The sequence below is a fragment of the Syngnathus typhle genome, linkage group LG9 (assembly GCF_033458585.1).
Source record: "Syngnathus typhle isolate RoL2023-S1 ecotype Sweden linkage group LG9, RoL_Styp_1.0, whole genome shotgun sequence".
In the NCBI taxonomy this organism is placed as follows: Eukaryota; Metazoa; Chordata; class Actinopteri; order Syngnathiformes; family Syngnathidae; genus Syngnathus; species Syngnathus typhle.
Genome location: NC_083746.1, coordinates 6,917,049 through 6,931,335, shown reverse-complemented (window position 1 = coordinate 6,931,335; position 14,287 = coordinate 6,917,049). Strand labels below are relative to the sequence as shown.

The following is a 14,287-nucleotide window of genomic DNA, read 5'->3' as shown; positions in this document are numbered from 1 at the left end:
ATCAAAAGCCAATTCCAAAGGCTTGTACTTAACGGAATGTCCAGTTTGCCGTCGCATTTGGAGTTGCTTTCATCTTGCTTCCATTGCAAATAAGAATCGGTTCTCAATTGCCTTACCTCAATGAATAATTAGACATTGCTGAAATAATTCCGCCAGAGGAGTTCTAATTAGGTATGCTTGTCACGTGACCCACGATAAATTGGGACTGTTGTGAGTCCACAGTGTAGGATGTGGGCGGGATTTAAAAATTCTTTGCTTCAAAGTGTCAAAGTGCTTGCAAAGAGCTTATTAGTATTTTTTATACTTCTTTTGCGTCACGTCAACAAAACGGATGTCACTGGAATAAGACACAAGCAACAATGGTAAATGAATACATTTTAAAAAGTATACGCTCCTACAAAACGCTGTTAATCGTCCCCAATGGATTGTAGATTAATCTTCCTATGGGATTTGCCACCATTAGAAACACCACTGATTTAATTTGGTTCAAATTGTCCTACTCTTTTAGCTCAGTCAGTGATTCACGATTTGTCAGAGAAATAATTTGTACGTACTTAACATACTCTACAATACAATTTTATTTAAATAGATGTGTCCCGATACTAATATGTGAGACTTTTTTTTTCTCCTGGTTCTTCCTATGCGATGCTCTTTCGTGGCACGGCGTCTCCCAGTGGCGCCCTGACGTCACTGCAGACTGTAAGTGTTTATAAGCGCCACAAAGCAGCCTTCCCTGCAAAAGTGGCTTTTTTTTTTTTGTTTACCCCCAACCCCGCTTGAGCTGCCAACTAGAATTTAAGTCAGCAGAAAGCTGTTTAGCTCAGGTTGATGGAGCATTTAATAGGCAATGTCTGCATTTATTCCGGATATCTACATCGAAAACAGTTTGGGTTTTCTGTTGAATGATCTTTTGGATTAATTGCTGTGGATGACTCATTTTCTTTGGTTGCTGAACAAAAAAAGATGCTTAGGAATGTGTTTCTATAGTATCACACGTCACTTAGTCACTGGGACTGCTTGCTTTTCCTAACCTGATATAAATCAAGTCTGTTAGGCCGCATCATTAGAAACACGTTGACATGTCTTCTTTCCGCAACATGTGTGCGTGTGATCCATTCCCCGCACCAATTGCATCCTGTAAATCGCTAACGTGGACACTTATTGACTCGTCTAAATGTTCGTCAGCATCCACGAGAGCTAAAGGCTCTGTCGTTCAGAGCGCAATCTCAAAGGAGGAGATCAGAAACGGGAGCCAGCTGGCTGATGGATGAGGTCTTAGGCAATCGTTTAGTCTGTTTTGTCCTTTTGAGCTCAGCGTCAAAGCCAGTGAAGAGCACACAGCGAGGCGCACTGCTGCATCCGTGACATCACGGGGGGGGGGATGATTACAGTGACGTGGCTTGGGGCTGGGTGATCATCGACGGGGTAAAATTTCCATCCATCCATTTTCACTGATAAGAATAAAACAACATAATCTTCTCCTCTCAAATTTCCCTCAACAGCTTTGGTTTTATCTATTCGTGACCTTGGAGTTCTGGAAACATTAATCACCAAATTGTTACAGAAAATATATTATTTTAAAAGTGTTATGGTAACACTCCATACTAAGGTGCTAATCTTGAGTAACAAGGGAAGACGTTAGCACAAAACAAAAATGTGCGTTAGCAGATGTCTTTTAAGTCATCGCCTGTCGCTTATTGGTCGTTTTTCCTCTGAAGCGGTGGTTTCTTATGTAACAAATATGATGTATGGGGCCAGTTACAGCTATTTTTCCTTAACAGATCACCTAGGAGTGTTTTAAGGAATATGACATTCATAACTGTCACCTGTGTTAAGCGATCACCACTGTCAAATAAAACTGCAAAACAGAAATAATAGTCAAACTACTCACCCTTTGAAGATGCCTGATGACACATGATGAGAGAGAACAAGAAGTTGTTCGCAGAGCCACGTTGTCACCTAGGAACACAATATTTTGAAAATGCAGTTATTTTCATGCATTTTTCGCATCATAGGAAATAATGTTGACAATTTATGTCAAGTGGAGGACCATTAGGGAGGAATGCAGAGTAACGGAGACAAAAAACACATAAAGCGCAGAGGTCTTCATAAAAGTTTTATGACGTAAACAAGCAATGTTTTAAGTTCCGTTTTTCATTCAGGATTTGAGCAACTCATTTGACATCTTTCCTCTGACAGACTGCACTGCATTCGGTGTTGCTGTTTTGGTTAGCAATGGGGTTTAACCAGGCTCTTTAGAGTCATTACCCCCGTGGATCTGGGAAGTACTATTTTTTCCGCCCGTCAACAGAAAAAGGAAGGGTCAAATTGAGGGTTAAGTGGATGACACACCCGGCTTTCAACTGAGGCACGGCGGCTAAAAGAGGAACAACCATTTGTTTTATTCATTCATTCATCTTGCTGTCTCATGTCATGTGCAGTTAGACATGCAGGTCATGTTACTGGATGCATTGCTTTTATTATTTTTTTCAAGACTTGAATATGGAAATTACGAATGAATATATCGTATTACGAATGAAATATCACATTTATTTCAATGACAATTTAGCTCATTGGGGACTCGTTAAACCTTCGCATCAATAAATTCTGTAATATAATTTATTTTTTGGGACTTTAGTGCTTTAATAATCAATTTGTCACAGAGTACTTTATTAATTTACTCATCATTTCTTCTCTTTGCTGACTCCAAATGAGGTGTTGGGATTTGGGAAGCTCACTTACTCACAGTTAAATATCCGGGGCTCATCGTGGGTGGGATGCTCCCTGATGCAGTTTTATTCCCACCCAGAGGAGATTAGCGAACAAAAACACACACACAACCTCTTTCGATACAGAGCTGCTGAGGATACCCAGGTTGCCCGTGGCAACAATAGCAGGGCTAATAAAAGACAAACACGGTATTCATCTGGTAAAAGAGAGAAACAGCGGCGGCACTCTCAAGTGAACGTTATAGAGCACGATTTTATACCAGTGCCATCGAATGTGTTTACAAATATTGATGCGGCTTGTTGCTATGCCACAGTGGCCTTCTGATGTCTAACTAAAACATTAGTGACTAATCTATACACTGCAAAAAATAGTCATTGCGGTCAGTTCTTGGTCAAAAGAAGAAACGTCGTGCAGCCTCGACTCACGTAGTGATCATTGAATTAAGCCATCATCGGATTAGAAGGTTGCATAGAAGGAGAGGGTCACTTGATTGACTGCTGCTATGGAGCCTTGAGGTGAATAAAGAATCCAGTGTGAGCACGACTGTGCTCACCTCCTGCTGGAAATAGCAAAGAATGCAGGTTTAAGGCTTTTTCTTCAGCTCGAGCCAAACATTTAACACAGTCAATACCACTCAATCCCTCGGTTGGACTGGACTGTATAGAAAAGCACAATGAAGCTGCTTCGAACAAGCGCTCATCCTGACCGGGGTGGATTAGCTTCAAGGTAGTGGGAGAAACAGAAAAACTCAAGGGAAGGTTATTTTATTTTATTTTTTTTAAAACAAAACATGTTTTTACTCTCTAAAACAAAAAAGAAATAGTCATAGAGGAATAAAGCCTTTAATCGGCGAGGTTCCTCTCTGTCTGAGCCACTTCTCCACGGGCCTCTTTGCGGGAGGCGCTCCGCTCATCTGCTGTCTTTCCACAGCTTTTGCAAGCGAACAGAATCGCATTAGGGGTCTGGCTCTGCATCTATTCATGTCGCTCATACGATACATGGATGCGTTCAGTCCATTTGGAGAAAAGCATCCATGGATTTTCTGGGGGGGGGGGCTTACCATGCGAGGTACTTCAAGTCCATCCCAGCTGACTTTGTACACATTGGACACGCCGTCTGTCATGCTTATGTACACAGGCAGAGCTAGGGGGGAGGGGGGGGGGGCAGCAGGGGCACTGCCACCCTTGAAATAGTCTATCTTTGACATTATAGTGTTTTATGGCATAAATTATGGGCCACGAAAATAATTATCTATTTCTATCTATCTATAAGAGATTATGGGTAAGATCCTTTCGTAAAGGTTAGTCAGGAGTTACACTTCATTAATGATTTTATCAAAACAAGAAGGCGGGTGCTTGCAGGTATTGCCTTGATTTGATTGCATGCAACTAAACCTAATGGGGATAATCAACGTGAATTATTCAAACATCGTGTTGAGTGTGTGCGTTGGGATGTGATTTTCTTGGCATTTGGCTTTTCTATAATGCATAATCACCATGCTCATGAACAGGATTACAGCGTTTCATAACACACTAGAAGTTTTCATGTTATTCAAAAGAGATGAAAGAGAAAGTGAACTACAGTGATAAAGCAAGGATCACGTTGGTCATGCACATTTTATGAAGGGGTGGAAAGTGATCCGAGCCCGTCTCCCACAAAGTATAACTCAAAGTAATTTCCTCCAAATAGTACTTACAGATAACTTTGGATGACATTCTAATTAAGATACGGCAAGTTAAATCTTTAATTGACCGGATTTGATGGTGATCTGCTATTCAATTTTGAAATAAATCAACTGCTTCCTTTAACTTTCATATTTAGGAAGAAGTCCTTTTTTTATGTATTGTGGGTCAGCTTGAAGTTAATATGGTGACATGCAAATAAAAGCAAGCATTTGAAATTGTTAGGTTGACATCAAAAATATCCTTGAGACATGCATATGTCTTAATTGTGACGCTTGGGTAACTTGTTCATGAATTGTGCAGCATGGTTCACCCACATGGCTCTCGACTACTAGTCCGATGCGACTGCACAGCCATCATTTATTCATGCGATGGGGAGGAAGATCATTTTCACCGTCTACCGGAGGGTGAACTCTATTTAGCGTCTCTGCAAACCTGAGTCGTGCAACTCAAAAGCATAGCGCTTGGTAAAAGAAACGAGAAATCAAAGATCACGAGATCTATGACGCTTCGGTTGATGCGAACGAAAAAATGGATTTAAACGGACGGTTTGTTATTCGGGGCGAATATCTTGAGAGCAAATCAACTGAAACTGTGAGTACAGAATCAACTGGTTGTGTTTTTTTTGTTTTTTTAACTTGTAAATTATATATTTATCAATAGCCACAATCCTTCAGGCTAAAATGATTTGGTAATATATGTCAGGTATTTTACTGAGCAAATATGAACGTTACAAAAGCCCTTCACTTTTGCTCCTCCAACAGCTTGTTCTCTTGTGCACACACATCATTTTGGATGCAGTAAACGTGTTCTAAATATACACCGCAAGGCCTTTTCCAAGCAAATGCTCTGTGTGTCAAATATAAATCCATGCAACTGGAAATTCACACAGCCCACTGCTGCTTTGGGGAAGCAAACACGTTGCCTCACATGAACAGTGTGCGCCAGAGGAAAAAACAATATTTTCGATAGCTAGTCGGCTTGTTTCATTTTATGGCAAAACACTGCTGCGCTGTTGAGGAGAGGGCATGATATTCTTCACATCTCATGGCCCCGGCACGTGTGCACATGCGAGCAGGGCATGCTCTCGGACACAGCATTAACAAAGCCACCCATGCAGATGCGAGAGCACTGCACACAACTTATTATGGCTGCTACAATAACTAGGGAAGCATTAACAAGCAGGCTTTGAATAATGGATGCAAAGAGCCCTGTTACACGGAAAACGAGCTTTTGAAGTGACATAACTTAGTGCCACTGCTCTCGATGTGCAGATACAAAGACGACCCAAGAAAGAGATCAAGAAGAAAATTATTCAATTATCGATATGAAAACACAAAAGATCCAAAATTGCACAATTTCGAATCAAGAAATACAGTCTGTAGTAGTAATGGCCTTAGGTGAGTGAAAATTACATTAACCATAATCTAGTTAAGGTCAAGACTTTGAAAAGATCATGTGGCACAACCCCCCTACCAAAAATATACCAGGTGCTAGGCCAGATAATAGATTTTTTTTACAGATCTTCACCCGTACCCTGGCGGTAAATTATGATTTTTGTTTGAGTTTTCTGAAAGATTTTTTGCATTTGTAAATAATAATAATTGTAATAATAATAATCATTGTTTGCAGACCACCTGAGATATCCTTGGCCAAAATGGTGTTTACCTCAGTCTTCTGCAATCACCTTATGACCCCCACCCACCCACTCACTACCAAATGCAAATTGGATTCTTGTGAATATGTATGAAGGTTAAAAACAATAGAAAAAAATGCTGTACCCATTTGAAGCTACCTTGTCAAAGCGATGGCATCATCACAGTGCACTCAAACAAAGATGTCCTAATTGAATTGAGAGAACATTTATTCAGGCCTTGAATATTTCCAAGCATTAAGACGCGAAAAAAATCCTGGAAGTGCTTCTTACTTTTTTATCTGCAAGTAGTCACCGAGGACAATTTCGGCCTTGGTGACACGAAATGACGAGACCGCAACGCGTGGCCTCGGATCAGGTCAACTGTATTTGTGGACAAAGGCTGTTTTTATTCTCTGATAAACTTCCCAGAATCCATTTGAGTTTCGCATTTGCTTTTGAGTGCATCTGATTAAAAGTTCTTTAGCGGGAAATTTGTCATTTAGAATGTGCTGACTGGAGAAATAAAAGCCAATTTCATGCCTGTCACAAGTACAAGCATGAGATATGCTTATGTAATTAATTTGGTTTGTATTTTTTATACTCAACATTGTCCAGTTGATCACGTTGGGATCGCTGATCACTTTAGCCTTTTATCACCCGCCAAAGCCTACAGCTCATTTATTTCCATTATAACTCCGATATTGAAATGCAGAATATATATATATATATATATGTAGGTTTGCATTTTGTTGCTAATAATATCAAGCCCCCTTTGAGCCCATTTCAACTCACCCTTCAAGGAACATATAAGGACATGCAATCGCGTCTTATTTTATGCATATTTAATCACATATTTTGAGGTAAATGAATAAATCTAATGTTGTTTTGGTTCATAGAGAACATGAGACAGTCCGCCTCATAAAAAAATGTCTCATATTCTGCGTCGTGATTTAAGCGTTTCAAAAGGTTTGTTGTGTTGCCACAACTCTTCAGTGTTTTTCCACAAACCGCATCTCGGTTGTTTGTGGAGCTGAACAAGCTCTGGCATAATGCGATGGAATAGAGTCAGACTGACTGACTGAGCGACTGACTAAGCAGCGTGCGTGATGTGCTGCTAACGCTTATGCATCACGCATCACGCACCTCCCTAGGCGAAACAAAAACAGGTCCCCAACAACCCTGTGTCATTTAGCCAAAGTCTAAATAGTTATTTTTCAAGATGCAGTCCATTACCTCAAATGACTGAAGTACCAACTAAGATGAGCTAATGGAGGTATTGATATTTCAGAAGTGAGCTGCACATCACTAATTTTCAGTCTCCATGACACTGTTGTCATGTAAACAGACAGATAAAGTGGGGAAGCCAGACCAGTCTTTAGGGTATTTTTCCAATAATTTGTTTTTTCACATCTCCACCCATACCCTGAAGGGGGGGATATAGTGATTTTTAATCAGCAAGTGTTTTTTTTAAACATTTTTTGTTTGTTTTGCGGACCCCTTGAGATATCTCCCCCCAAATGAAAAAAATCCTAGCTCCGCCAGTGTGTCCTGCTTATGACTGTAATGCTTAGTCCAGTCTCTAACCTGTCTTTCTCCTTAAGTCCCCCGGGATAGGATCCAGACTGCCTTGAACAGGATAAGTGCTATAAAAAATGTACGGATGGATAGATAAGAAATGTCATGTCTGAAAGTCTCAAAGGAAAAACCATTCTTCAAACTTCGTCTTGTCTGAGTCAAAATTCCCCCTTAGGGCCACGACTCTTGTTTTTTGGCGCTCTCGACTTGATGCCTCTTCCCTTCTATCGTCTGCAGCCACAGGACCAAGTCGTCAGGCTGGCCGCCCCCTTCGGGGACGTGGAGTACCTCGCAGGGACCCCCCAATGGCTGGGACATGGGCAGCAATAGAGAGGGGCGTGACTGCTACATCAAGTGAGTGTTTTAAAAGAGCCCCCCCAGATGTTTCAGACCACTTGGCAAAGCTATGATTATTCCAGCAGCGTCACCGCCTCCACGGCATCTCCATCTGTGCATTCGGAATACTGATTCGCTTTTCCTTACCCTGCTGTGCACTCTCTCTCTTTCTTTCTTTTTCTCTGTGCCCTGCACACCACACTCTTCCTCTCACACACCCACCACACTCTGCACGCAGCCTTCTGTATGCAGGACTTCTTTTTTTTTTTTTTTTAAACGAAATTTACCTGCGGGGTAATTTGATTTTCAAACTGCTACTTGGCTCATTCGTCAGAGGATTCCGGCTTAATTAACTGTCACGTGAAGGTAAAGAGATGCTAAGTCTGTGTTGTATATGTGTTTTAATAATGGTGAAATGTTAGACTGGACTTTACAGATAAACCGATTGACATTTTTGATCTTTAATTCTCCTCTCTGTCCTGAGTATTTACGTGATGCGCCAACGAGGAGGTGAAGCCAAGTCACACATGGGTTGTAGCCCGGCGTGCGTGATGTGAAGAGGTGTTATATAAGAAGTGAGAGTGCTGGATGCAGCCAGAGAGTGCATCTGCGTCAGGCAGATTCACGGAGGCTGTTCCGGCGTCAGACGTGGCTCGTGCAAATTTTTGGGAGACTCATGAATAATGAAACGTCCGTTTGTGTGCTCGTCACAGAGGCCGGCGGGCACAATGCAAATCGGTAGCATTCTTTAAAGGAACCTGTCTGCGTGACAGCGGCACATATAAATAAACCAGTGGGCATTTAATATTAACAGTGTGACACGGTATTAAAAGGATGTGATGCAGTCAAGGGAGTGATTTTGAAAGAGTGCTGATTTGACAAAGATGGTTTTGATGGAGTACTGCTGAATGCCATGTCTGCTAAGCATCAATGTTGTTGTTTTTTAAAGGATTGACGATAAAATGAGTGTATTGACCGTATATTCTCAAAACTATTCAATCCTCAACGTTTCGCGTTTTTTCTAAGCTGCGGGTAACTTAAGTGGGAGTCTGACAAAAAATAGCGCCGTTGCCATTTAAAGAGACACTGTTGAAGGGAGACACAAAATGTTGAAAGCCAATTTACAGTTCCGTAAAAATGGCAGTAAGTGGTTTTTGATATGCAAAGCGTGCCAGGACAGCGTCACCTGACTCTCCCCCCCTCCCTTACCTTCTACCATCTCTCTACCCCTCCCTCACCTTACCTGTTTAAGAGTGCTGCTGGTGTTGCCAGCTATGAGCTTGAGTGGGGGGGGTTCAGATGAAAAATGTTGAGAGCACAAGATGCAAAAAAATCTGAAAAAGAAAAAAGTGACAGTGGTGAAAGTAGTAATTAGTAATAATATTAATTGATTGTTGAATCATGCAGTTCTTTTTAAGCAAATGATGTAAAATGAAATGTTGATATTGTTCATTCAGTTTCTTGTTTGCTCGCATAGTAAAGCTAACTGTTGTGTGGGAGCATAGGATATATTACTGTAAATATTTTTGGGGATTTGATTTCCTCTAAATATCCATAAGTGAGATGCAGTTGACTTGTGTGTGTAAATGAGCAGAGCGATGCAAAATGTCACACACGTTAGTGTTGCCACTCGTGACTAGCAACAACACCGTATTTCGTTTTTAAATGTTGACAAATGGAGGATAAGAATTCAAACAAAAAGCAAAGGAACATGAGTCATTTGCTAACACGGTTTACAAAAAAAAAAAAAAAAGCAGGTGTGAACAGAGAACAAAAGAGAAACACTGCTCTGTTCTTTCCAAAATGTAAATTGTGCCTGTTGGAACAACAACTGTTGTCGGCATGATGCCGCGGTTGTCAGAATTTTGGGGCACGCTGCATTATACAAAATGAAATCCAAATGCAATGATGTCTGTGCATCTTTTTCTAGGTGTCTTTCTAAAAATCATCAAGGAGCTATGTAGCTGCTAATGTTTATAACTAGCTACATAATGGGAATGAAGCCATGTTAAGCAGGTGGCCGGCACCGGGGAACGGACTATACAGGTCCGTATGCTTTTGGCAATCTGTTGAGCTCCTCACTTAAGGAGGATTTAAAAAAGACAACAAAAAAAACAATAACTGATGTCAAGCTCTTTTAGCAAGTGAAGAATATTAAAAAATTACAGGGATGAGCAGGCCTTCACAGCCTCAAGCCCATCACGGACAAGCACGCCGGATGGACTCAATGCACGGAGGTGGAAGTTAATCACAACGTCAGAGTAGAGTTATTGCGTCTATACATTTCTGCCAGTCGGGCGAAGGCTGTGAATTATTTCAGGACTGGACTTTCATCACATAAACAGTATGAGGTGATTGATCTTGCTCTGACCTTGTGCATCGGGAGTTTTGTGGTGCGTCATGCAACGTCGCACCAGCCATCAAGTTTTAAGTGTCGTCACAATGAGACAAAATGTCAAGGTTTGTTTTTGGAAGTGGCCGAAATGACCCTCAAATAACCCCATCAAACCCGAATGGGAGACTTTACTTGTCTTCAGGATATTTTTTTTGTGGGTCTACTCTTGGTAAAAATGTCAAACGTGAAAAAAGCCCTAAAATTGGTGGATTTATTTAGCCAATAAATATTTACAAAGAGGGAAAAGGACATTTCATGAAGCCCTCTATAAGACAGGTTGGGGCTCAAATTAAAGCTGTGCTCTTTCATGGCCAGACTCTGCTACTGGAAGATATTAAGGTTGTAATTAAAAAAAAATAAAAGTAAACATTTCCGAGAGGTGTGATACCAGAAAACTACATTTTAGCCCCAGGCCATCACATAAAACAAAATGTCCCTTCCTGAATGGAGATTACATTGTAAATGGTGTTGAATGGGTCTGACTTGTTATTAAAAACAAGACAGTAAATGATACGCTTCTGAACCTTTTGACTTTAATATCAATGCTTGCCTAACAGAGTAGAATCCGCACATAAAAGACTCCTTTGTCTGTCCAAAAGTTTCAAAAGCTATATTTTCAAGACATACATAAGAATGAATTGACTCCTCAACATTCTGCAGCACTTTTCCCTCTTTTCTTGAATTTGGCAACTGACAGATTTTGCTGTGTCTTTCTTTTGTCACCAGTTAATTGTTAGTCATTATTGTGGAATAGCACACGTGTCAAGAATAAATGCGAATTACACACTGTCTGCCTCAACCCAAGGCTTTAATTAACCAACATTGCTAGCAAGATGGGATTAAGCCGTTGAGAAAATGGATGGACGGATGCTAGCAAGATTCTGCTTTTGATTCTGCGCTGAGAAAGTCTTTGGAGGGGGAAGGACGGAAAATAAAAAATGCTTTGCACTGCGTTGATGCCGAGATTGTCGTAGAAGATGCAAGGGCTGTCGCATTCCCACGAGAGATGACATCACATGAGAACCTGGTGTTTTCGCTTTCATTTTAAATGAATCCATTCTCACGGGGACATAACTAGTTCACAGTAAAACAAACTAACATAATGCCATGAATCCTTCCTTGTCTTATTCTCGCAGCCAATTCAGCCAGAGCAGCTCCCTGGAAGAGGTTCGCCTAGATGGAGACAAATTTGTGCAGCCAGCACCCCGGAAAGTGGAGATGAGACGAGACCCGGTGCTTGGCTTTGGTTTTGTGGCAGGCAGTGAGAAACCCGTGGTGGTCCGCTCAGTCACCCCAGGTGAAATGACTCAGCTTTTACTACGACTCACTCATCCAATCATCGGCACCTTAGGAAATACTCCATACAAGTAGAAATGACAAATCTAGGGCAGGCTTACTTAAATGATTCATCAATTCTAATAAGAATGTTTTCTTGAATGTGAACAGGGGGTCCGTCAGAAGGCAAGCTCATCCCAGGGGACGAGATCATCATGATCAATGATGAACCAGTCAGTTCCGCACCCAGGGAGAGGGTTATTGACCTTGTCAGGTAGGGCGACACAAAAAGAAACTTTTACTCATCTGACTAACACAGTCTGGCAGTTCTCATGCATTTTTATGCCAACTATCGAAATGTTCAAATCAGCTTGCAATGCACTGTGCATGAGTAAGATGGTGGCTATTGTGCCTGTAAATAGTCTGTAAAAGCTATATTTATGCAATTAGATGTCAAATGGTCTTAGAAGAAGACCATGCAATATTTATATGTTTATATGTAGTTTGAATTACAGTCGAGTGAATTTCACGTCGTACAATTTGGAATTTGAACATTTAAAAAATGTATTTTATTCTTTCCAATGTATTATTTATTTTTACTTATTATATTTTTATATTTGTTATTTTGTTTTTAACGTGTTAATTATACTTCTAATCTGTTTTTTTTTTTATGTATTATTTATATTCCAAATATGGTTTCCAAATACTATGAACGTCGACCGGCAATGATGATTGAAACTAAAGAATTTGGTTTTGGGAGGAACATCTCGAATTTGGCAATATTTGGATCGATGACAGATCCTTTTTCCACAAAGCATAAGGCTGTGATATGTTTTATTTTACAGGAGCTGCAAGGAGTCCATTTTGTTGACTGTTGTTCAACCCTACCCAGTAAGTATCTTCCAGTTAGATGTTCATTTGTTAGCTTCTAATGTGAAAATTAGCCAAATGTACTGCCAATGTATTCATTGTGAGTCTTTTCCATACCTCAGATGAAGTCAATAACAACTGTTAGTCACCACAATGCAGAATTGGAATATTATAATTCTCACCAGTAATCTGGCATTAATCAAAGATGCCTTATTGGATGAAACAATTTCTCAGATTCAATGAGCAATTAAATTTGTAGCAAGATTTGAATAGCAGAAAGGAAAGGCTTTGTGTTGAGTTTCATAATACTCGAGAGAACCAAGCAGCTCTTCAATTCCGGTTTGTAATGACTTCCATTTAAAAGACGCTTCTTTGCAGCCTCAATGACACTCTTGATGGTGACCAAGGTTATTAGGCTTCAAAGGAGGATACATTTGGACTGTGGGTTAAGATGAGGGGTATAGTATATCGGATTCATTTTAGAAGGGCTTGACTGTCCTGTTTTCTTCTTTCCTTCCCAAAGTCACCCAAGTCGGCATTCATCAGCGCAGCCAAAAAGGCCAAATTAAAGACAAATCCCGTTAAAGTCCGCTTTGCGGAAGAAGTCATCATCAACGGCCAGGTTCCCGTAAGTCTCACGTGCGCTCAACATTTTTGTGTTAAAGCTGACACAGAGCAGATAAGCCAATACTTCCTTTCATCACTCGGGAATAGAAAGCATGTAGGCGTGAGTGACAGATGGAGGCACATGCTACCCCGCAAAGCATTTGACTGGTTTGTAAAATGTGTCACAAAGAAAGAGAGCAACTATAGTGTGGGAACGGATTTGGGGAAAACGGCTGATACATTGTTGTAATGAACCCTTGGGCTTCAGACAGCTAAGACAACAAACTGTGATTCTGTAGTGTTAAATCGGAAAGCGTACAACAATGAGATGCTCAGCTGACCTTTAATGTTACATTTTTGTGGAGACAAATTGTTTGACTATCATTACGAGCTGAGAGAAACCCTAAAAAGGAGACTCAAATATTCTTCTGTGAAACTAAGCATCTTTTTGACCCGTGTCTCCACACCGCTTAGAAAAAAAACCTAAAATAATGTCTCTATTCTTCTGTGTTTTCCTTTATTTTTGTTTACATTCCTTTCTCAGGAAACTGTGAAGGACAACTCACTTCTTTTTATGCCAAATGTTCTCAAGGTCTACCTGGAGAATGGCCAGACTAAATCATTTAAATTTGACAGCAACACATCTATTAAGGTAAGGTGGCCACTCTGGAATATAATTATATGATCTGAACCGACTTTATATTGCTTCAACTGAACTGCTCACTGTGGCCTTTTGGGTTATATCTGTGGTCAGATTCTCACTTTAAATTGGACTAACCCTCGTTACCTGCTTTACTTTGAAATTGTTTTTGCTTTCATGTTTGAACAGGATGTCATCTTGACACTACAAGAGAAGCTGTCCATTAAAAGCATCGAACACTTCTCTCTGATCCTGGAACATCGAGCCGAAGGATCGGCCAGCAAACTGATGCTCCTTCATGAGCAAGAAATGCTAATTCAGGTGACGAAGAGGCCAGGGTCACACAAGATGAAGTGTTTTTTCCGCATCACTTTTGTCCCAAAGGACCCTTTAGAGCTGCTTCGGAGAGATGCAATAGCGTTTGAGTACCTCTATGTCCAGGTGAGGAAGAAATGAGAGATTAGATGCATGTTTATTGAACTAGTTGTGAGCAGTCAGTCTGTAATGTAACCTCTTGTCCTCTCTCTTTCTCTGTTACATCT

General features: G+C 40.6%; 1 protein-coding gene across 1 annotated transcript in view; it reads left to right on the top strand.

Moving 5' to 3' along the window:
* frmpd4 (FERM and PDZ domain containing 4) overlaps positions 1–14,287 on the top strand; it is a 32,833-nt gene that overhangs the window by 12,789 nt on the left and 5,757 nt on the right. The window contains exons 3-9 of the mRNA XM_061286840.1: positions 7,861–7,977; positions 11,491–11,651; positions 11,801–11,903; positions 12,475–12,520; positions 13,023–13,127; positions 13,650–13,757; positions 13,935–14,186. Of these exons, the coding sequence (XP_061142824.1) occupies positions 7,861–7,977; positions 11,491–11,651; positions 11,801–11,903; positions 12,475–12,520; positions 13,023–13,127; positions 13,650–13,757; positions 13,935–14,186 (892 nt within the window). The remainder of the gene's footprint in view (positions 1–7,860; positions 7,978–11,490; positions 11,652–11,800; positions 11,904–12,474; positions 12,521–13,022; positions 13,128–13,649; positions 13,758–13,934; positions 14,187–14,287) is intronic.